The sequence below is a fragment of the Petromyzon marinus genome, chromosome 65 (assembly GCF_048934315.1).
Source record: "Petromyzon marinus isolate PM22_M1 ecotype Great Lakes invasive population chromosome 65, UKy_Petmar_22M1.pri1.0, whole genome shotgun sequence".
NCBI classification, from domain to species: domain Eukaryota; kingdom Metazoa; phylum Chordata; class Hyperoartia; order Petromyzontiformes; family Petromyzontidae; genus Petromyzon; species Petromyzon marinus.
In genome coordinates this window covers 7103624-7127758 of record NC_133731.1, presented here as the reverse complement: position 1 = coordinate 7127758, position 24135 = coordinate 7103624, and the positions used below count along the sequence as shown (strand labels likewise).

The window sequence follows — 24135 nt, the reverse complement described above, 5'->3', positions numbered from 1 at the left end:
GTCACGTTCACAAGGGATCTGCTACGAATGGGGAGACATTGCCCTACACGTCGCCTATTGTACATGTCTTTCCTTTAAGCCCACGACACACGGTGCTGTTATTGGCGAACGTAACGTGCTGAGTTTAAATTGTCGCAAGCACCACCATCGACCCCACTGTAGTACAATTCACTCTGGGCCTCGCCGCGAACGTGATGACGCGTCCGCCCGCGAGCGACGTCACGACGCACAGCTCGCGCAGACACCAACCCGTCTCGCGACGTCATCGCGCACGCACTTCCTCCCGCCCCCCCTCAGTCGCTACGTCACCGCGCACGGCCGTCTCCGGCGTCGCCGTGGTAACGGCTTGGAGGAGTCCAGCATCGCCTTGGGGAGTTATTAAATTGATTCGCAAAAGTCCGGGGGCGATTTAAGGGTGAAATTTACGCAGAGCGGTAGAGATTCCACCCCCCTTCTTGTGTGTGTTTGCCTGCTGCGTCGAGTGTCGCTGTCTCACCAATGGTACGCGAATTTTACACTCTCGTTTTAAATCGAACCGCGCGAGCCTCTGGCGACCGTTACTTTAGATTTCGCAGTTCACGTTGGCGCGGCGCTCGCTTACTCGCGCGCTGATTGGCCGGCCGAAGTCCTTTAAATGGGGTCCAGACCAATAGAATTGAGGGGATTTCGTGCTCGCGCGCGTGTTGGCTATGAAATGCAATGCCCCGTGGTTTACATTTAGCGCAGCGTAACGTTAACAATCCCTTTACCGCTGTATGTAACGTAACCCTTTAACAATGAACAATGTCAGGTAATGTTGTTACATGTGCATACTGTCCGTAAAGTCTGTCTTGTCACAACCACTGCTGGACTAGGGGCCCTTCCCCCACGCTGTGCGTGACCCGAGTCGCGATCATTATTGACCATACTTCACCACGCTGGTCAGTGCGGGGATGATGTGGGTACAGGGCAGCAGTGGATTTAGCTGCACTCCCCACAACACCTACACTACACCTGTCGCTCGTGACTGGCGTTCACCCGATCCAGTCTCGCACTCTGCTTGGCGCATACACAGGGGGTTTATTTGGTCACGTTCTGTCTTGTTGCAAACGTTATAAATACAAACCAAGTTAATTGACTGGCACGTACGCACGCTGTCGTTGACGTTCAGCTACGTGAAAGCTGTCCCTCGCGCAGCAGATGGCGATTCACTGGTTGGGGTTCTCTCGTGGTGACGTTAACAGGTGATATTGTAAAGGCGCAGCTCTGAAACTGCTTGCTTACGCCACTGCTGGCAGAAGAGAGTATCTTCCCACGCTGGCCAGCAGTAGAATTGTGTACACCACCGCAGTCGATCAGCAAGCAGGTCCTGTGTGGTGGGGTAAAGTGTGGGTACGCCCAAAGACGCCTGGCCATCGTGAACGAGTTGAACAAGATATCATTTGGAGGACTCCCTCTGGTAGAGGCCCTTACTCCGTGTAATTGCAGAACTGCAACGTTGTTACATTTTACAAAGGATAGCTATTTTTAAGGACATTAATTTTGGAGACAATGCTCTGGAATGAATACAAATTGTAAGTGGAAGTTACATACTCTTTGGTTCTTTCGGTAAAGTCACGTAGTTACAAAATAAAATAAATACCTACGTGACATCAGGCAAATATGATGATGTCGACCGCTTTTGTTGCCATCGAAACGTCGTGATTTGTTTTATTTTATTTCTAACTACGTGACTTTACCGAAAGGACCAAAGAGTATGGATTCCTGCAGTCACGAAAGCTTCAAATCAAGATTAAGTGGAAGTTGGCCAGAATTATTGGTTCAAGCAAGCCTGACTGCTGATGAGACACCGTGCGTCGAAACTCATCCCGAGTTTTGCGTGCAATGAACCAACTAATGTAGCTCAAATTACGTAGCAGAAGGCCTTGTAATTGACGGGGAAATCATACATTATGTGGAGGGACAGATTTATGAAGGAGATTTATTCTGTCTGCCTTTATGTTTGGTTATTTATATTCTCTACAATGACCCCGATTGTTTTGAATTTGTAACTGGTGCTGCAAGTTAATAGTTCGCCCCTGGATCAGTGTCAATAAATAAAACAAACATGACCACAGGCTTTGTATCCTAGACGGTCAAAATTTTCCTTAAAATGATTAATCGCTCATACAAAGTATTTACCCTTATCAGGCAATCGTATTCATTATGCCACAAACTAGTGCATCGTATTGCATCATTGAATGGGGTTTTATTTTCTCTCCATGTAAATGAAGTTATAAAACAAGTGCACAGCAAGCATTCGTCGGCCTTTTCAGCAGAACGTTAAGAAATCGGGTGGTGGAACAAAAGTTGCTGAGCTAGCTCGGGTGATTTGAGTGTGGCCTGTTAGGCAAATTATGGTGGCTTTCCTGTTGGCAAGTGCAAGATAAGTGTGTCATTTAATAACCCATACAACAGCACCGAATAATGTACACAATTGTACAGTTTTGCTGGGATCAGCTACCATGGTTATTCTAACTTCCTGGTCTCTGACCTCAAGATGCGTGTTGCAGTTTCAAAGCGAAGCGTCAAAACTAATTCGTAATGTTGGCTATAAAAAAAAAGTTAGTGATAGTTTTGCTGCATCGCACTCAATACGTTTCTTGATTGTTTTCTGGAGACTCCTGTACCATGGCCACTGCAAGTTTAAAGTTCAGGTTAATTTGTATTTTTGCTTAAACACGTGGTGTCACTCAAAGCACCATCATCACATTTATGCCGTACTCATAGACTTAGAAAATGTTATGCAACCAACAGGCAAAAATGTGTAAAAAAAAGCACACAGCCTTGGTGCATATGCAAAAAAAAACAATCAGCATTTGCTGAAGAAGTGAATTGTGGTCCTTCTGTCTCATGTCAATCGTAAACGCGTACTTGAGCTGTCAGTCACATTTGTTGACATTTATTTTTCTGCTACTGCCACGACAGGAGATAACATCGAACTGGCAAGGTCTAGGTCAAATGTCCAGTTTGCTTACCATTTTCACCATGTCACTTGCCTTCGTTTCTCCTTTAAATACTGTCAAAGTTGCACGTTTATTATTCTAGACATTACTATACATTTAACAAACTGGTAACCGCTTTTACCAGTTTCCATCATGCGGTTACAGGTATTGCAAAGTAATATTTTAACAACCTACTGTTTAACTTTGGTTTAACATGTATTTATATTTTCGATCCCTCATGTGCTGTCATTGTTTTCGTTCTCATTTCTATTGACCTCATCGCTGTATTTGTTTTGATTTGTCTTCTTGGTGACCCGAAACAAAGCGCAGGTTTCCCTCGGTTTATGCGGTAGATGCGTTCCAAAAAAAGGGCGCACAAAGCGAAATCGCGTTGCATCGGCTGCAGTTACCCAACCCACAATGCACCGCACAAGACAGCTGCCCTACGAGTAGAGCACACAGTACACACACAATGCTGCCTCTGGGTGAATTTAAACCGCATAATATAGCAAATTGTCTGGGTCACATTATGTTAACCGCATAGACAGCGCGACATCGCACAAACCAAACCCCTGCGTAGAGCGAAGGAAACCCGTAAACTTGAACTTGGAAGTATCTGAGAGGTGGGTGCCGTGCTGAAATAATGAAGGACACGCGGTCTCACACGACAGGACAGCGGAGAGGACAGTAGCCCCTGGGACAGCCCTCTTCCGAGCGAACGGGATCCCGTGAAGAAAGCCGCCAAAGACAAGACGAGATCCAAGGTGCGAAACTGTTTCAACAGCCCGACAGACCCTCACGCCAATGTTGTCGATTGTGAATACAGCGTTACACAATACACTAGGATTTGTGTTCATGCGGTGTCTCTGTAAATATGTGCATGTACGGCACCTTGTCAGTTCGCTGCTCGATGAGGGCCTCTCTCCCACGCTCCCAAGGGTTATTTGGCCATGCATCACCACGCTTGTCAGCGCGTGTTTGCGAAGCGTGGAGCACACCACAGAGTACGTGGGACCATAGATGTATGACTGTAAAAATGGATTTTGCTGCATTGTGCAGTGCCGAATAGTTAATCAATTAACACAACCTCACAGCTACTTATGACAACTTGCTGGCCACCCACCGTGAGCACTATCCAGGCTCAAACGTGCTTGGCTTCTGAGATCTGATGAGATGAATTGGCCAGAGACTAAAGCATCCATGTAAAAAAACCCACCTCTCATGGGGCTGTTCAAAGTGGCGGTGACATGTGGGGAGCAAAGGTGCTCATGGGTGGTGAGGCAAAGGATTGGTGGATTGCTGAGGTAGGAAGAGGCAGTCACAAGCAAAACAGGGGAAGTGCTTGAACAGAACACCAAACGAATATGAAATACTCTCAAACACAACTGTGGGCAAATTTCGATTTAAAGCTTTCGTGACTGCAAGGATTCATCTTCTTTGGTTCTTTCGGTAATCATTGTAGCTCTGTCGTCCCGACAGGTTTGTTCCTACCACCTGAAGAAGGCCACTTGTGATGTGGCCGAAACGTCGTGAGAATTTTATTGTTTTATTGTATTATTTTATTCTCATTCTACGTGACTTTACCGAAAGAACCAAAAGAAGAAAAAAGAACTGTGGGCAGTTGCAGAACATGCTTGCCAACAAGGACACTCAATTGATTTTGATAACGTTGAAGTGTTGTGTAAAAGGAATTATTACTGACCGAGACTAATTCGAGAATCTATTGAAATTGATACAAATACAAAGAATTGTAACCGCTCTGACAGCTACAGGCTTAGTGCGTTCCTGGAAACGTATTATTAAGTAACTCGTTGTACGGGGGCCCTGCGGCGCACCATCACAAAAGCATTTGCCGCCTTCGGCCAGGAAAGTCACAAAATTCGCACACGAACGACGCATTCCCGCAAGCACCCGATGCTCCGTTGATTCGTCATAGAGTTGTATATAAAGTAGTGCGCGTACCAACGTAATGGAACGTCTGTAACGTGCGACATGTTGATAGTGACAGTGTATGCGGGGAGAATGGGAAATTGTCGTCATCATCGCAGAACAAATGGCAAAGTCGTGTCGGTGGGGGCCAAGTCAAATCTGGTAATCGATTCTGCGAATCAACACCGAATCGCCTCGTTCTGCAGATCGTCTGTCCGTGCGTCTCCGTCGTTCAAACCTACGCGCCCCCTGCATGAAAACGATGGGAAGTGCAGCGTTCATCACGACCGACGCGGAGGGTTGGGGGGGGGTGCGTGACGTCAGCAGGCACACTGCGTGACGCCAGCAGGCACACTGCGTGACGCCTCCGCATGCGGGTGACATCACAGATGTGACGTCACCACTCATTTGCCGTGCAAAATATATCCATTATTGCGCCCCCCCCCCCCCCAAAGATATAAAAGTCTATTTTTATAAATTTTGATTTAAAGCTTTCGTGACTGCATTGAATCATATTCTTGGTTCTTTCGGTAAAGTCACGTTGAAGGGAAACAATAAAATAATAAAATATATATTAAACAATACAATTCTCACGACGTTTCGACTGTAACACTGTTTGTGAGAATTTTATTGTTTTATATATATTTTATTATTTTATTGTTTCTATTTTTATACTTTTTCCATTGTGTACTGTCTGGAAGCTACCCACATGTCAAATTTCAAGTTTGTTGCCTATCGGGAAGTATGCTAAACATTTCGAACAGACACACATATTCACAAATTTCCCTTTTATATATATAGATACATCTTCCAACTCTTTTCCTTAGAGAGGAAACTCTGCTCCCTGCACCTGATGGGTCCAGTGATAACGTCATCTTGCTCTTTTTAAGACCGTAAGCATGTGGATTGCTTCACTATTTTGGCAAATCGCCCGATGATGCTGGATGTAATTACCAGCGAAGCGTCATACTCAAATTGTAAGTGTTGTGAATTTACTCTCCAACACACCGGTGGGCTGAAGTAGTAACTAATTGGCGCGTTGTTCATGTGACAAACCTCACTGGCGGTGTCAGCTGGTGGAGGGTTACGACATATTTATACTTACGCGATGCAACCCAAAAACCTTAATGGTGAAGAACTTGAAAAGGTCGTGGGATCTGTTTGCGTTAAGGTTTCAATCGAGCAAGACCACCCTGAACAAAACGTCTTAAGACATTCACCATCATAGTTATCTGTGATCAATCCACTGCTGGATGAATGCTTCACCAGGCCATCCCCATCTCTAATGGTCATGCGATAGAACAATCTACCTTGCACCTGCCCACGAGCTGCATTCCGTCTTGTCTTCCCCTTCATCAACAGTAATGATCTATCCTTTCCAATACTGACAAAGGCCTCCCCACGCCATCACCATCCCTCAATTCCTCTCCATGTCTCTGGTGGTCATCCTTTGGAGGGTGTTTTGTTTTTACTTTGGCTATCTTTTCATCACCAGTCTTGTCAATCAGTAATATAATCCCTTCTAGTGATCTGTTTTGCTCAAGCCCACTGTTATTTCTTAACATTACGCTGTCTCTGGTTTGTATTTGCTCCTTCATTCATGTATTTCTTTTCCTGCCTTTGATTGCAAATTATATTACGGGCATAGCTGCGGAGAGGTTATTCGACCATACACCTCCAGCAGTGGATTGAAAAAGGGAGGCTGTACACTCACAGCGTATAGTACGTCTCACTGTCGAGCCGTGTATCCGCACTCCTGTCTTGACACACAACCTCCTGCTCCCCACGTGCTCAGACGAGCGAGGGAGGCAGCAGCACGTGGGAGAGCGAGGAGGAGCCGGCAGCATCGTCGCCCCCCCATCCCGCCGCTTCTCCCGCACAGCGGAAAGCCCCCCCCCAGGGCTCCGAGCCCCCCACCGAGCCTTCGAGCCGCGCGGCCTCGCGCCCCTCAACCGCACGCAGCCTGGGCAAGGCCGAGAGACCGGCAGCGGAAAACCAGCGCAAGCCGCCCAAGGCCTCCGAGAGGTACGGGCACTCTTTGTTATTTCGCAGGCGTCCGTCGCCATGCAGCAGATCAGATGGAAGCAAGTCTGGACTGTGGCCGACATCAAAAATAAACATCTCACACAGGACCCTACCGTTGAACCTCCCGGCTTCAACCTCCTACCACGCTGCCAATGGTCGACCATCAACCGAATCAGGACCGGGCATAACCGATGCAGCCACCTGATGCACAAATGGCACGTCATAGATCCGGCAGCCTGCGAGTGCGGCCACGAATCCCAAACTATCGACCCACCGTAAACACTCCACTGCTGCTTTAAAGGCGGAATGGACGAGATCCACTCTGCTTCTGAACAAATGATTGAGTGGATCAAAAATCTTAAATAATTACATCTTTAATTTGCTGTTATTAATCCATAGGAAAGAAAAGGAGCAGCCCAGGGCGCCAGTTGTCATGGGGACATCCGTAATAAATTTCAATCACAGTGGAATTTTAATTTTAGCTTCTGTAATTATAATTATACTTGACCCCATGATTATTTCTGTAGGTAGCTGCGGTGAGATTCAGATCCATGGGTTTGTACCCGAGTATCGGCATAATTTATTTAAAATACATCCAGCCCCAGGTTTCAAATGCAGACTCTCATACACATTGGCTTATTGTTCTATGTATGTACGTATGTTGAACTTTTTTTTCACCGTATGCAGCCCACCGTGCTCATCGATCGGAGGTTCTAACAAAGGCATAACTTAAATTTTGATTTAAAGCTTTCGTGACTGCAGGGATTCATATTCTTGGTTCTTTCGGTAAAGTCACGTAGCAGGGAAACAATAAAATCATAAAATATAAAACAATAAAATTCTCACGACGTTTCGACTGCAACACAAGCAATCATCATCAGGTGTGAAAACCACAGCAAGAAAATTTGAAAAAAGCAGTCGAAATGTCGTGAGAATTTTAGTGTTTTATATTTTTATTATTTTATTGTTTCCCTTCTATGTGACTTTACCGAAAGAACCAAGAATATAAAGGCATACCTTATTTTAGAAACACCCAGCCCCAGGGCTCAAATCCAGTCTCATAGACACTAGCTTAATGCTCTACAATAGACATCTGTCCGAGATACACCCAGCCTCAGGGCTTGAACCGAAATACAGTAAATATAATTGCTCAATGTTTTGTCATTGGCATCCCATCACTTAGAGACACGTAAGGCTCGATGCTTGGCTCAGATTATTTATTTAGTTTGTTATTCTTCCCCCACATCTCCGATTAGCATGGCTGGCTACGTACGCTGCGAAATAACTTCAACATACATACAAACAGCAGGGGATTGATCATGGCTGGCGATAATGTTGATGACGACATACGTACAACATGGCTCTGAACAGCACTCTCGAGGCACAGGGCTACCACGGCTGGCAAAGTGCACGCGTGGATGCGTGCGTGCGTGCATGCGCACGCGATGGGTTTTTTATGTTTTTAGTCTCGACGAGCCTGAGATGGTGAGCCGCCTCGATGGAGGAGGGGACAACGACGGGGCAGGCAGAGACTGGGGTGGCTCTGGCTCCGCGCCTCCCTTCAGCAGCTTCTACGACTCCGTACGAGGTAGCCCGGCGGCGGATCCTCCACATACGTCTTCGTCACATTTCTCCCGGGGGGGGGGGGCTTGTCTTGGCGAGAAGATTTTTGTCTCGTGTCGCTGTCAATCGGGCTGAGTAGCGGACACCTGCCTGGCTGTCCGCTCACACTGGCATGTCAACTTACCTACCAATGGTTATGGAGGCTGTGATAAATGTTATCATTCTTCAATGTTCATACCCCTGGTCCACCTATCTACCTACCCACCTGCATTCTTGGCATCCCTACCTTTATCTGCCTTCCTGCCAACTTGCTGCTTACTCACTTTTAGAAATGCTTAGTCGCCTAACCTTGTTCCAAGAATTCCCTTATGATGGGTGCTCACCTATTGAAGTCGATGGTCAGTGATATTAAATAATTTAGTACAACATTATAGAGTACTGTTTAAGACGTAGGCTTTCGCGACCAATAGTATTAATAATAAAGGGGTTTAGGGTTAGATCGCGTAAGTATCAACGTGTCGTAACCCTCCACCACCCGACGCAGCCAATTAGTAAGGGATTTGTTACGTAAACAAAACGCCAATTAGTTACTAGTATAGTGTAGTGTATAGTGTAGTGTACTACTTCAGTCCACCGGTGTGTTAGAGAGTAAAACCACAACATTTACAATTTGAATACCGTGACGTTTCCCTAGTAATTACATCAACCAGCATCATTGGGTGATTTTACAGATTAGTGAAGCAATACACCTGCTGCCCTGCACTCGTTGCTTGATCTCCCAAACTCGTTGGCTCACCTCGCTCCCGATGCCTGCGCTCGCAGATTCCAATCCGCCGGTGCAAACTCCAGCACTGAAGGGCGCGCGCGGTGCCCACAAGGCCAGCGTGTACGAGCCCTCTCCATCCCCTCCGGACCCAGCCCCCTCGCTCGCCCGTGAGTCCCTTCCGTCTCTCTCCGACCCGACACCCAAACACCCACTACTATAAAAAACAACAACAACAACAAAATATTTTATTTTATTTTACCAGGTAAAGGCCACTGAGCTATTAGCTGTTTTTCAGAAGCGACCTGGCTATCACAAATGATAGCTCAAGGAAGTGGATTGTCACGTGGACATTTATAGCAGCGAAACAATCGATGAACGCGTGTTGATTCTAAATGTGGAGGGAAAAACCGGAGGACCCGAAGAAAAAGAGATGATGGACTTATTTTGTCTATTTGACCTGCCGACCAGGAATTTTTACTCGCGACATAATAATGAACCCGGGCGAGTTTTAACTTAACTTTGATTCCTAGCCACCCATGACAGTTGAATGACAGAACATGGCCTAGGCATCCCTTAGGTTTGCTGATCCCAAGAAAACGAGTACTTTATTCGGTGCGGCCATGGTCACCGTCACACGGGTGAAAGGAAAGGTGGCAGGGATGCGTTTCGCTCCGGCCATACCAAATTCCAATGCCCGACTCACCATCTGTTTGTCCAACAGCAGTGCCCACATGCAGCTGAATGCTAAACGGAGGATGCTCTGCCTCTGTCGCGCACAGCCAAAGTGGATAATCGAGGTGGCCTGGGCAGGCTGTTTGGCGCGGAGCATGGCTTCTCTGGGTCTTCCCAGCGACTTGTGCAGTCGCCAAAGAGTGAGGCTAAAGGGGGACGTGAGGTGCGTGTCCCTCTCCTTTCTCGCTTTTTTGAGCGGTAACATAGCGGTGAGCGTGCTGCGCTATGAACCCGGCGACCCGTATGTACGTTGAACTTTTTTCGCACCGTACGTAGCCAACTGTGCCTACCCAACTTTAGATTCCTGCTCGTGGCCAACACCAGTGACGATTATCTGAGCCAGTCCTGGGCCTCCCCTAGATAAGTTTTGGCCTCAAATGAGTACCCGGTATAGTGTGTAAACATCGCCACTAGGGAGATAAATGCGGCCGGGTGTGGTGCTGGCCATCCACCCCCTAATGTGCTGTACCAGCCTTCATAGGTGCTCGCTAACAGCACTTGCTCCAACAGTCTGTTAAAGGCTCTCAGCGCTGCAGATATGCTGCGTACTGGGCATTTTTCACACTGGCAAATCCGAGTTACGTTTGACATTTTAATTTTTATGCGTTTATAAATGCACAGAGAAATATTTATAGCACACCTTTGAGTTTGTGTGATTAAGAATAGCTGGGTTTTTTTTGCGAGAGCCTAGGATTTTGTAGACGTTAAGTCGGAAAAGGCACAGTGCTCAGACATAACACCTGAAGCCTAAGCCATCCAGCCACTTAGAACTAAACGTCATATAATGACGGTGTTGGTTACACCAACTGGTCTTATTGTGGCGTGGCAGCCTTAATAAGCACTCGGCTGTAGCACCCGTCAAGTTTGTTTTGTTTAACCAGCAGCAGAGAACTCAAGAGAACGGGATAGTCTCATTCGCTAGAGTGACCTGGGGCATAATTCTGTCAGTAAGGAGCGATGATTGCTACTGCATGATCTAGCCTAGGGCACCCCCAGTGGCAGCCGTCCCTGAGCGGTACAAGGTAACTCAGCACGTGGCATGCAAATGGGGCATTAGGGTGCAAGTAGGGGGAGGCTGCCGCTGCTGTTGCGTGTTTAATCCCAATTTAGTAATTTGCGGTGTAATTTCCGAATTGGGACAAGGTTAACCCTGAAGCCAGCGCACAATGGCCTGCTCTTGCCAATGAAGTAAGGGGATCTTTGACGTCCACCGTGAAGCACCCGTCGTGTCGTGTGCACGTATGTTGAACTTCTTCCGCACCGTACGTAGCCAACCGTGCTAAATCGGAGGTGCATGCGTGTGCCAGGCTGTCGGTGTAGACGTGAGCTTTGCGATGGAGCCCAGTGCGGAGAAGCGAGACACGGAGGAGCCAGAAGTCGTCTCGCCCGTGCTGACGAGCGTCGTTTGCTATCGGGATTTGAGGTGAGCGAGCCTTGCAGTGGCCTCGGTGGCACAGAGGAGACAAGAGGGGAGGTCACCGGGGTAGCTCCGGGGTCTCAAATACCCCTTTTCCATTGGCGCATCTTAGCCGAGTCAACAGTGGGCGCCCTCACGATACTTGTGGTTTTTCCATCGGCTATTTCCCGTGCCACCCATGAACCAAACTGAGATACACTGGTCTCACAAGACATCTGTATCTGGCTCGGGGCCAAGCAGGGCCAGGGGCGGGGTTCGTGACTCGTCTATTGTACGTGACGTCAGTCAGGACACTGTCACCGCGCCATATACGTGCGTCTCGACTCGTTTTTGCACGTGACGTCGACAGCACGGATTGGCTTTGCTTTTGCAGTGGAAAAAACACCCTGGCACCTTCTGGGCCACGCCGAGCTGGCTTGGCCTGGCCCAGGCACGGCTCAGTTACACAGTAGAAAAATACTGTCATACTGTGTCAGATCACGGAGCTGGCACCACTGACATCCTGAGTTCAAATCCAGGTTTCAGCTGCCTTTGCTGAAGCTAGATTCTCAAGTTTAGCAATTTGACAATCCCAGCCTGATTACCAATGATTGCATGTTCCCAAAGAAAAGAAGTGTTACTGCCATGCAATGAACAACTCTATAGCAGGGCATGTGAGAATTTTCAGTTTATTTCAGTTTATTTATATTTGGTATATACCCCTGTGAGCCATTTCGGCTCTTGAATCGGGTGCAACCACAACAAACAAAAAAAGAAAAACATCTTAAAGTGACTATGTGACTGTGCAAACAGAAAATCCATGAAAGAAACCAGCAAAAATATTACTGAAAAAAGCACCGTACGCCAACGCTGTGTGCAAAAAAATCCCAGTGGGATGCAAGTCAAACAACAACAACAACAACCACAAGACAAACTTAGATTAAGGCCATCAGTCTAACTCCGTACTACAACAAAACAATATGTCTAAACCAAAAAACTTTTCGAAATCACCAAAAAATAAAGCAATAATTGCAATGTAACAGTGATCACAGGGACTGTGACCGAATTTTTACAATAAACTACATAAATAACATGTAACACCAAACCCTAGAGCCATAGCTGGCTGCATGAGTTCTCCACAACAACAAGCATCAGTCGGAGTTTCAAATTTTTCAATGCACCTTTAAGATCAGCACGCTAAATCAAAACACAGATGATACTTTGCAGCGTCATCCGGAGCAAAACATTTTATTTTATTTTACGCCAATGAATAACAGTGGAAGCTAGGGGTGTACAACTCCTCGAGAGCAGTTTTGAGAGAAGATCTCATTGGTAGCGATTCAAGTTGCAGTTTATTGGCAATAGCATTCCAGACCCTGGGGACATCAATAGCAAAGGCCCTTCCTCCAGTTTTTGTACGGCAATAGGGAATGTGAAGCTGGTAAATGAGCGAAGACCTGAGATCAAATTTGTTCTTTGAAACAGAGAGGAGATCCAGCAGGTAGTCTGCGGATTTTTTTGTAAGTACATCGTGAATAAATAAGATCTGGTGCACAAGCCGTCGAACATTAAGATATGTTAAGTTTTACCCAATGTAGAGATCACAGTGGTGAGTCCTATATGGGCAGTCCAATGTAAATCTTAAGGCCGAGTGATAGATGGAATCAAGCTTCTTCAGTACAGTACTTGAGGCTGATTTATACACGATGTTACAGTAGTCAAGTAAAGGCAGTATGGTAGCTTTTATCAATTCCAAACGGAACATTGGGGGGAAGCAGTGCTTGTGTCGATACAGAAAACCTATTTTTATTTTTGTCTTTTTACCAATATAATCAATGTGATCTTCAAATTCAGTTTTGAATCCAGGATGACCCCAAGATACTTAAAGATCTTGACTTGCTCTATTTGATAATTATTTAAGGAATGTAACTGGGGAAAAATAACTTCCTGCTTTTGTCCTGGTGAGAAGCATAGCACCTTGGTTTTGGAGGTATTCAGGACTAGTTTAAGAGCAACTAGCTGATGTTGTAGTTTGTTGAAATCACCCTGTAGCTTAGCAATCACATCATCCGGAGAGCGGCCAGCAGTAATCAGTATCGTGTCATCTGCAAAAATATTTACCCTGGAATGATCCAGGTCAGTGCCCATGTCATTGACATAAAGAGAGAACAAAAGGGGGCCGAGGATGGAACCCTGTGGAACCCCTTTTGTTATCTTAACACTATTTGACCTCCAACCATCTGTGAATACAGTTTGGGTGCGAGAAAAGAGGTAATTTTGTTACCATTTTACTGCATTTTCAGAAAAACCGAGGCAACTTAGTTTACTAAGCAGGGTGTTGTGGTCTACTGTATCAAAAGCTTTGAACAGGTCTAGAAAAAGACAGGCACAGTACTGCTTATTATCAAGACTACTGTAAATGTGATTCAGAGAGTCTAATGCAGCAGATGTGGTGCTGTATTTTTTTCGGAACCAAGATTGTTTTAGATGTAGTAGATTGTTGGTGGACAGGAAACTGCTAATTTGGTAGGTCAATAATTTTTCAAACATTTTCATCAACGGGGACAAAATTGAGATAGGTCGGTAGCTATTTGGATCATTTTTAGGGTCCCCTTTGTGAAGTGGACGGACATAGGAATGTTTCCATTCTAGAGGAACTGATGCTTCTTTGATGGACAGGTTGAAAATATGGGCTATAGGTTTGTATATTAGGTGACCAACAGTTAGTAGAGCAAAGACGGGAATACTATCTGCTTTGGTAGAGGAGGACCCTTTGAGGTAGGACAGTTGTTTCAGAACATTACTTTCATGGATTGGCTGGAAACTAAATTCGTTTAATGTTTGGACAGGGGTGTAGGAATTTGCATGAGCAGGGGTGACTCCCAATACATTATCAAAAAGATTACCAGCTTCAGAAAAATGAAGGTTAAAATTGTCAACTATTTTTTTGGGATCTGAAAAATATTCCCCATTTCGGTTAAGCTCAACGGGCTGATTGTCTGTTTTGGATGCCTTTTTGATACATTTGATTATTTTCCAGAAAATCCTGGCATTTCCATGTGATTCCAGGAGAGTGGAGGAAAAGTAGGCATTTTTTGCATGCCGTATTCTTTTTGACGCATCTATTTCTTAAAATCCTGTATTTTAGCCAGTCATTGACCAAATTACTTTTCAGAGCACATGCCCAAGCCTTGTCCCTAGTTTTCATGAGCTTTGTAATCAAAGGATCAAACCAAAATATAACCAACGGAGCATGTTTGTTAAGAATTTGGAGAAACGTGTACCTGAAGGTCTCCCAAGCCGTAGTCAGGTTGGGGATATCATAGACTTTGTCAATATCCGAGTGAAGCACATCATTAGTAAATGCCTGAGTGCTGAAGTGTCTCATAGAGTGCTTCTCAACCAATTTAGGGGGGGCTTTGGGTCTGGCTGATGATCTCACTCCAAAAATGAAGGAGTGATCACTAAGGTTATTACCCAGAACACCAGTCAGTGTGAAATTGTGAGGGGTATTTGTCAATAGGTCGTCAAGCAGAGATGGCTGTCCCGGATTTTTTAGGTTGGGTCTTGTGGGGACATTTATTAATTGAAACAGATTAAATTCATCTGCAAAATTTGTGGCCACGGCCGGCGGGTTTAGCAAATTCCAATTTAGATCACCCACTAAAACTATTTCACCTTTAGGGAGGCCCCCAAAAAGCTCTCTCAGTGCAGATGCAGCTTCAACATCCTTCCCACTAAGCGGTCGATAGCAGCACACTACCAATATCTGTTGATGATTTGGGAGAGTTATTTTGAGAGCCAGACCTTCAAAGCAACATTTTTTAAACAAGGAGTGAGCTAGTGAACATGCACTAGTATTACGAACATAGATGGCAATTCCACCTCCTTTAGATCCTCGGTCAAGCCGAAAAAGGTTGTAGTTGTCAATCGCAATCTGCAAGTCATTGAAGGCAGGAGTGAGAAATGTTTCTGTTAGGCAAAAAATGTCCGGGTCAAGATTTGCCACTTCTAGTTTTAGTTGACTTAATTTAATCACAAGCCCTCTGATGTTGACATGTAGAACACCAACACCTTTCCTGCCAGAAAAATCTACAGAATTATACGAGTTCTTTTCATTTGGGCCAGGATGAAGCTCAATACCACCCAGAAATAAGAAAAGTAGAATTAATAGTTTGCACAAGTATTTTCTGTGAAAGGATGAAGAGCGGCGAACCTTGGACGAATAGCAGTAGCTCGCAGATGGTGTTATTTTTAAGAGCAGAATGAAGTTTGGAAGGAGTGCTGGTGAAGTAATGGGACAAAGATAGGGTTTAAAAGGATACAATGATGGAGTGTAGAAGTGTCTATGAGCTGTTTCATTAGCAGGTGTAGTGGCAAATCGAGCAACAAGTATGGACGCAAAATAACGAGGGTAGCTGTTTGTAGAGTTGAAGCGCAGATTATTCTGTATTTGTGTGTATGTATTTTTGCGTGGGGAGCAGTCGTGTAGTGGTTAGCGCACTGAGCTATGAACCTGGCCACCTGAGTTCGATTCCTGCTCAGTCTGAGTCAGCCTTTCCTAGGTTGACTCAGACTCAAATGAGTACCTGGTGCGGCGTGTAAATATCGCCACTGGAGAGACAAAGGCGGCTGGCGTGGTGGTGGCCACCCACCACCTCGTGTGCCGTGCCGGCCTTCATAGGTGCTCGCTAACAGCACTTGCTCCAACAGTCTGTTCAGGCTAAAGGGAGGATATTTGTTTTTGTGTGTGTTTTGGCACTCCAGGTACATGTACAGCTACCAGCAGGGACCCCTCAGGTCATCCAGGCCCCCCGTGGTGGTGGAGGATGACGCCTACATGATGCAGCTCGCCGACCGGTCAGTTGAGAGGTCCCCACATTGATCGCACAGTGCTATCAACAAAGTAAAACACAATCTACACAGTACCATACAGTCCACACAGTGGACTATCATCTACACAGTACAAGACAATCAACAAAGTGTAATGCAGTCGACACAGTACAATACAATCTACACAGTACCAATGCAGTCGCGTGTATGCTTATGTGCATGCGTCTGTGCCTGCATGTGTTTGTGCGTTTGTGCCTGCACCCGTGTGTATGTCTGCCTGCATGCGTGTGCGAACGCGTGCGTTCCTCAGCTGGGAGGTGACGGTGCGCCGTTTTTACCGCGAGCTCTTCGGCGCTCTGTGGCTGCTCGTGGCCACGGTCGCCGTCTTCGCGGTGGAGCTGGCCGAGTTTGCGGGCCGGCTGGTGCGTACGCTGCTCGTGGGGCTGGCCGGCGCCGCCAGCGACTACCTCCTCCGCCCCGCGCTCACCGTGTCCTTCAACGGCCTGCTGAGGCCCGCGGCCGCCTTCACTCGCAGCCTCCTGCTGGCGTTGGCGGAGGCCGCGCGGCCCCTTCTGGCCCTGGCCGGCGAGGCCGTGGACATTCTGGCACGCACCGTGAGGGCCTTCAGGCTCGTCGAGGTCAATGTGGTAGGCCGGAATCTGCACACCATGTGAGTGCCCGGGCCAGATTGGCGGTAGAATTATAGGCGGTGGCTGCATCGCTCGGGGAGTTGACATTGGCCGAGTCGGGAGCCGCGGAGTCGTTAACGTTGAGAGCCTGGGTTCAAATCATGGTCGGTTTTGGGGTTTTCCCACGAATAATGCGATCAACAGGTCTGCCAAATACTGCCAGCACTCGCTGAGATTCTGGATTCAAGCTCTAGGGGTTGTGTGTCACCCTCAGGACACGCATAATGGTCATGTCAGACTTAACGAAGCAAGCACAACTGCGATTGTGGGTTCGCGCTCTGTGGTAGTTGTCTCTTGGGTGGCTCACAATGGCTCTGTCAAAGATGAAATTTCATTGGATCCTGGGTTTGAATCCAGGCTCCAGGCACCTATGATTAAACACGGCCATCATGTGTAGTGAGTTGAGTTACAATAAGGTGGTTGTGTGTGACACAGGAGTCTTGTAATGGCAATGCCACAGACAGTGCCAGCCCTTGGAGCAAGTGCTCCTCAGTAGCGTCACAATATCAGAACAATGAGCCTTATAATGGGTTCGTGATGGCTGTGGCAGAGAGGCTGGGCCAGTACCACTTATTTGCTTGGTTTGACTCGGGGCAGCAACCTTAGTTACACAATTCTGACAAATCGCCTGATGAAGCTGGTTATTGTAAACACCAGCGAAACGTCGTACTCAAATTGTAATTGTTGTGGGTATACTCTGCAACACACCGGTGTGCTGAACTAGTAACTAATTCACACGTTTTGTTTAATGACAGACCTTTCTAATCGGCTGTGTCGGGTGGTGGTGGGTTAATGACATTTATATTTACGTGATCTAACCCAAAAAACCTTTATTATGGACGTTGGTTAGGAAAGCCACCTACGTGTAAAACGAAACTCAACACATTCGTCGATAACACCTCCGATGAGCACGGTTGGCTATGTACGGCGCGAAATAAGTTCAACATACGTTACGTACGCCATTGTGCTACAGAACGGGTGGCATTTCAGGGCAATGGCCCTCCTTGACGAATGTGTTGAGTTTATTTGATGTTGTTTGTGCTTAGGCCGCCGCTGTCAGTGTCACAAACACCTGTCACATGTCATATTCTTCACTGAAATTCAGCCGGGCACAATTTTGGTGGGAGAAACTTTCTAGAAATTTGGCGGATGACTCCGGATAGCGCGGTTGGCTACGTAGTGGCGGGAAGGAAGTTCAACGTACATACATACCAAGTCAATTTAGTAACCCAGGTCACTTGTACATGAGACTTCCTGGTCTCTTGAGATCTCACCTGGTTAAAAAAACTCAACTTTGAAGGTGAACTTTATTTTCAGGGCGTGACGGAGCACTGTATTGGGTTGGGCTCAAGTTGTCCGTCAGGATTTGGACTTGCGCTCAGCCCTTCCTCTTTACGCGACTCGGGGATCATTGCAGGAGTTATCGATGATGGCATATCTTTACCTGGTAAATTTATACCCATAGTAGTGCAGTTTGTACAGGTGATAAAATCAAAAAGGATATATATATGCGTGTGTGTTTATAATGAAACTGTGAATTCCGAATGACTTCCAACTAAGGCGGTGTGGTGCCGTGCATATGCAAAGGCGCAATGTAGCGAGAGACGTGGAAGACGATTGGAAAAATCCCCGAGCATAGCGGGTTCGCGTCCACAGTCGCTGGCAAAGTGAACACTTGGGATATATTTTTTTTCCCGCGAGCATTTTGACGTATTTAATCAAAATGTGTTCATTGCAATTGAGGTTAGATGTGGGGGTTTTTTTCCATTAAACTGTACGGACCAGTCTCAATAAGCCCTAACAATGAGTTTGAATATTGAGCAAAGTTTCTTCTATTTTCGTGCGGCCAATGTTTCAGTCCGAAGTGATTTAGTCATTCAGTTTCTTTGCAAGAGAGTTGGTGAATTTTTGATGCATCACCTTTAATTTACATTTGGGACAGAGCGGAGTTATGCGGTGCATGGTTTTTGGGGCGAGATGTTAACTACCTCGCTTGGTATACAGGAGGTCGTAGGTTCCAATCCCAACCCTGATGCCTGTATATTTGGAGTTTGCGTGTCTCTCTTCCTGTGGTCGCGTGGATTTTACTCCCGAGTCCTCCGGTTTTTCCCTCTACATTTAGAATTGACAACACGCGTTTCGAGTATTTGGTTGCTATCAATTTCCACGTGATGATGATGATGATGAATTCACTTCGTTGAGCTATCGTTTGTGATAGCCAGGCCGCTTTCATAAAAGAGCTACATAGCTCAGTGGGGCCTTACCTGATAAAATAAAAAGTTTATAGTTTAGTTTTGTGTTTATAGCTCCAGTCGCACACAGCGGTATCTTTTATTTCCCACTTGTGCATCTCACGTGCTCCTCGCGTCTTCCATGGTTTGCACCGATCATGTTAAACGCTGTGCATTGTTTCCGTGTAAAATGGAAGCCGGACAGTGTGGTGGTGGGCTCGCTGATGAGCTGTGTGTGGTGGAAGCTGGACAGTGGCAGTGGGCTCGCTGATTACCTTTCTGTGGTGGAATCTGGCCAGTGATGGTGTGCTCGCTGATGAGCTGTGTGTGATGGAAGTCGGGCAGTGTGATGGTGGGCTTGCCGATCAGGTGTTTGTTGGGCACGGTAATTGAAGCCCACAAGCAAACTCAGACATGACATAAATTCTGCCGTGTGGCACAGTGGTTAGAACATCTGCCTCGCAATCACAAATATTTGCGCTCACATCTCGATTCGGAATTCATTATCGTTCCTCCGCGGCCAATCAAAAGCATCAATGGATATCCTATGGAGAGACTGCTCCCTAGCATGACAATGTGGAATTCTCATTATTGGATAAAGGCCATCAACGGAGATGAGCATTCCCCTTTACTTGTTAATGTGGCCACACAAGTGGACTTTTTTGACTTTGCCAAGTATTCAATCACTTACGTTTTAATTTGTGACGAATATGCTTTTTGTTGTTGCTTAACGCGTTCAGTTATGTTTGCTGTCATTTTTTTACTTGTGCAACTTGGTTTGATAACGTATGAAGGTTTTTCATTTGCTTTAGGAATAAAAATAATGCATACATATTAGTAGTCGAATGGGTGCCGTCGCTTGCTACGCAAGCGTTTTCAATCCAGCGCCACCTCGTGTGTGCCTTGGGACAATTTTCAAGGTCCGATTACGAGTGTGTCCAACAGTCTCGAGATGTACTTGGTGATTCATCTCATCCATTAAACTGCGAGGTGGAGAATCTATGACATGGTGAGTTGTGCCCGGCCCCCGAATTCATTTCACACGGCCGACAAAATTAAAGAACCCCCTAAAAGCCTTAACATTTGTTTGGGGTGCAAGTGCAAGCCGCCACGGTACACGAGGGGGTGGGTGGCCAGCACCACGCGCGACTGCCTTGGCCTCCCCAGTGGTAATGTTTACACACCGTACCAGGTACATCGGGGAAGCCCAGGAGCGGTTCGAGATAATTGTCACTGGCGTTGGCCACGAGCGGAAATCAAACTCGGGTCGCTGGGTTTATAGCACAGCGTGCTCACTGCTACACTACCACCAGAGCCGTCCCTACGGTATGACGAATAGGGGCGACCGCCCAGGGCCCCGCGCTTTGGGAGATCCCGTGCTTCAACGTCGGTGTCAGATGTAATACACATTGCGGTTTTCCATGGGCCTCGCACCCCCTCTATGGACGGCCCTGCGTTACTGCTCCCCAAACGGCCCCTGGCCACGTAACGTGCACACATCGCCTCGCTCTGGTTTAAAACCTCGTGTGTGTCAGCCATAAATACATGGTGCCTGTACCCACGTCACACATTAAATATCCCGTGACGTTATTCAAACAGAGTGGTAGGCCACGTGTGCCGGTGTCCACGTTTGCCAACGTTTGGAGACGTCACCGCCCAAAATTAATTAAAGTGGGAATAAAAGCACATGGTATCAACATCGGGCCCCCCCCCTTTTGGTGGAAGATTATACCGGTCTCTGAAACAGCGTCTTGCTAATAATATTATTTGCAACGATAATGGGGGGAAATACCAAACGCACGGATTATTATAATTCCTTTGGTCTATACATCCACGCCACCACCATGCAGAGCCACGCACGTGTTGGTGATCTTTACTTTCGCAGTAGACTTCTACGCACAAGAGTACACCACATTTCAAAACAACGATTAACAGCAAGATAAAACTCAAATCAATAGGCGTATATTTTTGTTAAAAGAAAATCATCGATTCATTCTATTATAATCACTAATCAATTCACGGACGCATGTTTCACTTGCATTTTAATAGTTCCATACGCAAGGCAGCTGTATAAGGACAACTGAACTGTTGAATTCTGAAGATCAGTGTCAGGATCCTTACACAGTGTCGATTTAGCTGTAGTTGACTTGAGTCGGAGTGCGATTTATGGCAGGCGGTGAGCAGAGGGGTTGGAGGGGTTCATTTCCCAGAATATATTTTTTTGTTAATATCCCCAGGACCTCTCTATCAAAACAATTTTGCATTCACCATGCCAGCGTTGAGCACTGGCGAATACTTGAATGCAGTGGTTCTTCATTGCGAGGCTCGCAGGCCACTGGCGGCCCCTGGTGGCCTTTCGTGAGGCCCCTGACGTGCGGCCCTCCCTGACAATGCACACAGAGTGACACCCCCCCCCCACCCCCTTGCAGGCGGTGTGGCGGCCTTCACACTGATGGTGAAAGTGGGCCATCCCCCCCCTCCCCTTCCTCTGAAAATTAGTGAAGAACAACTGCTTTCATGGGAGACTGCTTGGGAATGAATATCCAGGCGTTTGGGGGTTTGCCTGCGAGGTGGCCAGGAGATGGCAGGTGTAGCAATGGATTGGTGTATCCATCTGTGCGTTGCGGAGATTTGAACGTCCATCGCCTAGGCGCCCTGGGGGTTTCTTTCGGAGGTGCTCCGGTTTCCTCCCACGGAAGCCAAACTCTCATAGATGGAATTGTTCAAATGACTTCACCCCTCCACCACCACCTCCCCCACCCCCCACCCCTTCCAACTAGAAACTTTAACAAAGTCACACCTTGGATTATAGTCTCCCGGTCTGGTCTACGACATTCGACAGAGGTTCAGTGGAAGTCGTGAGTCGTCTGCGGATTTCGTGGAGTCGTTCAATCGGTCTCGTCGACGAAACCGATCACGCAGTTTAGTCGGATGCTCTTGGCTATTCGGTGTCGGTGTGAGGGGCGTTGCATTGTCCTCCTCTCAATATGTATCAGGTCAGCCAATCAGTGAAGTCAGTAAATATGTTCTATTCACATTTGTAGTTCACTACTATTTTTGGTCATCCTCAATGCACTTAGAGCCTCTGATAACATGATCTTAGTCTGCTTCTTCATTTGTACTAGTTAATTGTGTCGTCACAATCGGTCATGCTTTGGTGTTTGGTGGGTAGATGATGGTGGTGATCATTATCATGGTGAATGGTGGTGATGTTGATGACGGTGATGATTGTGGTAGTGATGGTGATCGTGGTGGTGGTAATGGTGGTGGTGGCGATGATAGTGGTGGTGGTGGTGATGGCATTGGTAATGATGATGGTATTGGTGAGTTGTAGTCATCGTCACCCTCGAAGATTTTCGTCCACTTGGTCATTGGTGATTTAAATTCTTTCAAACAAACACTTCCGTTGCCGAATATTTCTTGTCAGTAATTTCGTTAACAGAACTTACCACCGCTTACACAGCTGCCCGGATGTTTCGCGATGTTTCTGCCTTTTCATTCGGCACTTTGTGATTTGATTCAGGAACGCGTCCATGCGTCTACAACTACCGAGGAGTCATCAGGGCGCACAACGACTCACAACCACCCCCCCCTTCGCCCCACCCGATCCATTACTGTGATCGTGATCTCGGAACGCATCAGTGGCGTAGCTATCGGGTGTGCAGGCGGTGCAACTGCAGCGGGGCCCGCAGGCTTGAAGGTGTCATGCCGGCTCCGGGCCACGAAGAGACGGGCATCGGGAATTGGGACAGGCGGACCTCAATTCATTCATTGTACCAGCAGTGCCCACACCAAGCGGGCTACGAACCACTGCGACACGTTCGACCTCATTCCCCCGGTTCGCGTAATGGTCACAACGTGCCGGTGATTTGCATCGTGGGGAGACGGTGGTGCAGCGGTTAGGGCTACGCTGCTCTACGAACCCGGCGACCCAGGTTCGATTCCCGCTCGCGGCCAACACCGGTGACGGATTATATTATCTGAACCGGTCTTGGGCCTCCCCTAGGTCGACTCGGCCTCAAATGAGTACCTGGTGCGTTGTGTAAACATCGCCACTGGGGAGACAAAGGCGGCCTGGCGTGGTGCTGGCCACCCACCCCCTCGTGTGCCATTCATAGGTGCTACTCGCTAACAGCACTTGCCCCTACAGTCTGTTAAAGGCTACACGGGGGATCTTTGTCTTTGCACCGTGATCTGTATATAATTCACACCGATCCTCGATAATAATGCGTTATTATTCTTTAAAAAAAAATGCACCGATCACGAGTGTGGCACCCTAAAAACAAAACCCTGCTGAGGGGAGGCTGAGGGGGATGGGAGGTCATCTCCATCGCTCGGACCCCGGGGTGGAGGGCCCGAGTGAGGAGGGCGCAGGGCGGCGTGGGGACGGGGGGGTAAGGAGGTGGGGTGAGGAGGTGGGGTGGCACGGAATGGTGGGGGACAGAGTCAGGGACCTGCCCTCGTGCAGAGAGACGCCAAGAAGCAGATGGAGCAATTAAAGATGACGATGCTATAACCAAGATGATAGCGACATCAATGCCAATGACGATCGCGACGATGGCTGAGCTCACGATGGTAATCACGATAACGGTGATCGTGAAGACGATGAACAAGAAGACGACGCCGCCGACGACGTGGCTGCTGTTCACTCGATGCGATTTCCCTCCACCTGCCCATCGTCTCCCCGCTCCCCTGCGTTTGCGGGGTTGGTGGGGGGGGGGTCCCCATCACCGCCTTGCTCAGTGCGCGCCCTCGCTGACGCTGAAGAACGCCGAGGCTGCTTCTCCGCGCCTCTTGCGTTCCCTTCCAGGGCCCGGCGTCGCCGCCGCCGCCGCCGCGGCACCGCCAGGGGCCACCTCGTCCTGGTGGAAGCGCACCCCGCGGCCCGCCAGCCCCCTGTCGCCCCCCTCCGAGGCCACGCAGATGGCGGCACCCTCCGTGGCCGGCGGAGGGACCACGTCCGGGGCCTCCGTGCGGGCGTCTCGGGGCGTCCCGGCCGTGGCTGTTT

General features: G+C 47.6%; 2 protein-coding genes across 4 annotated transcripts in view; one reads left to right on the top strand and one right to left on the bottom strand.

Moving 5' to 3' along the window:
• Positions 1-22525, top strand: LOC116956462 (uncharacterized). Its single transcript, XM_032978124.2, has 9 exons — positions 1-501; positions 3635-3727; positions 6688-6917; positions 8384-8505; positions 9303-9413; positions 10026-10141; positions 11286-11401; positions 16142-16234; positions 16518-22525. The coding sequence occupies exons 1-9, from the start codon at positions 499-501 to the stop codon at positions 16879-16881; spliced, it is 1248 nt and encodes a 415-aa protein (XP_032834015.2). The 5' UTR covers positions 1-498; the 3' UTR covers positions 16882-22525.
• Positions 22257-24135, bottom strand: part of LOC116956443 (cadherin-related family member 5-like) — a 29675-nt gene continuing 27796 nt past the window's right edge. For all 3 annotated transcript variants that reach the window (XM_032978084.2, XM_032978082.2, XM_032978083.2), the window contains one exon: positions 22257-24135. In XM_032978084.2, coding sequence (XP_032833975.2) covers positions 23867-24135 — 269 coding nt within the window. In that variant the 3' untranslated portion in view covers positions 22257-23866.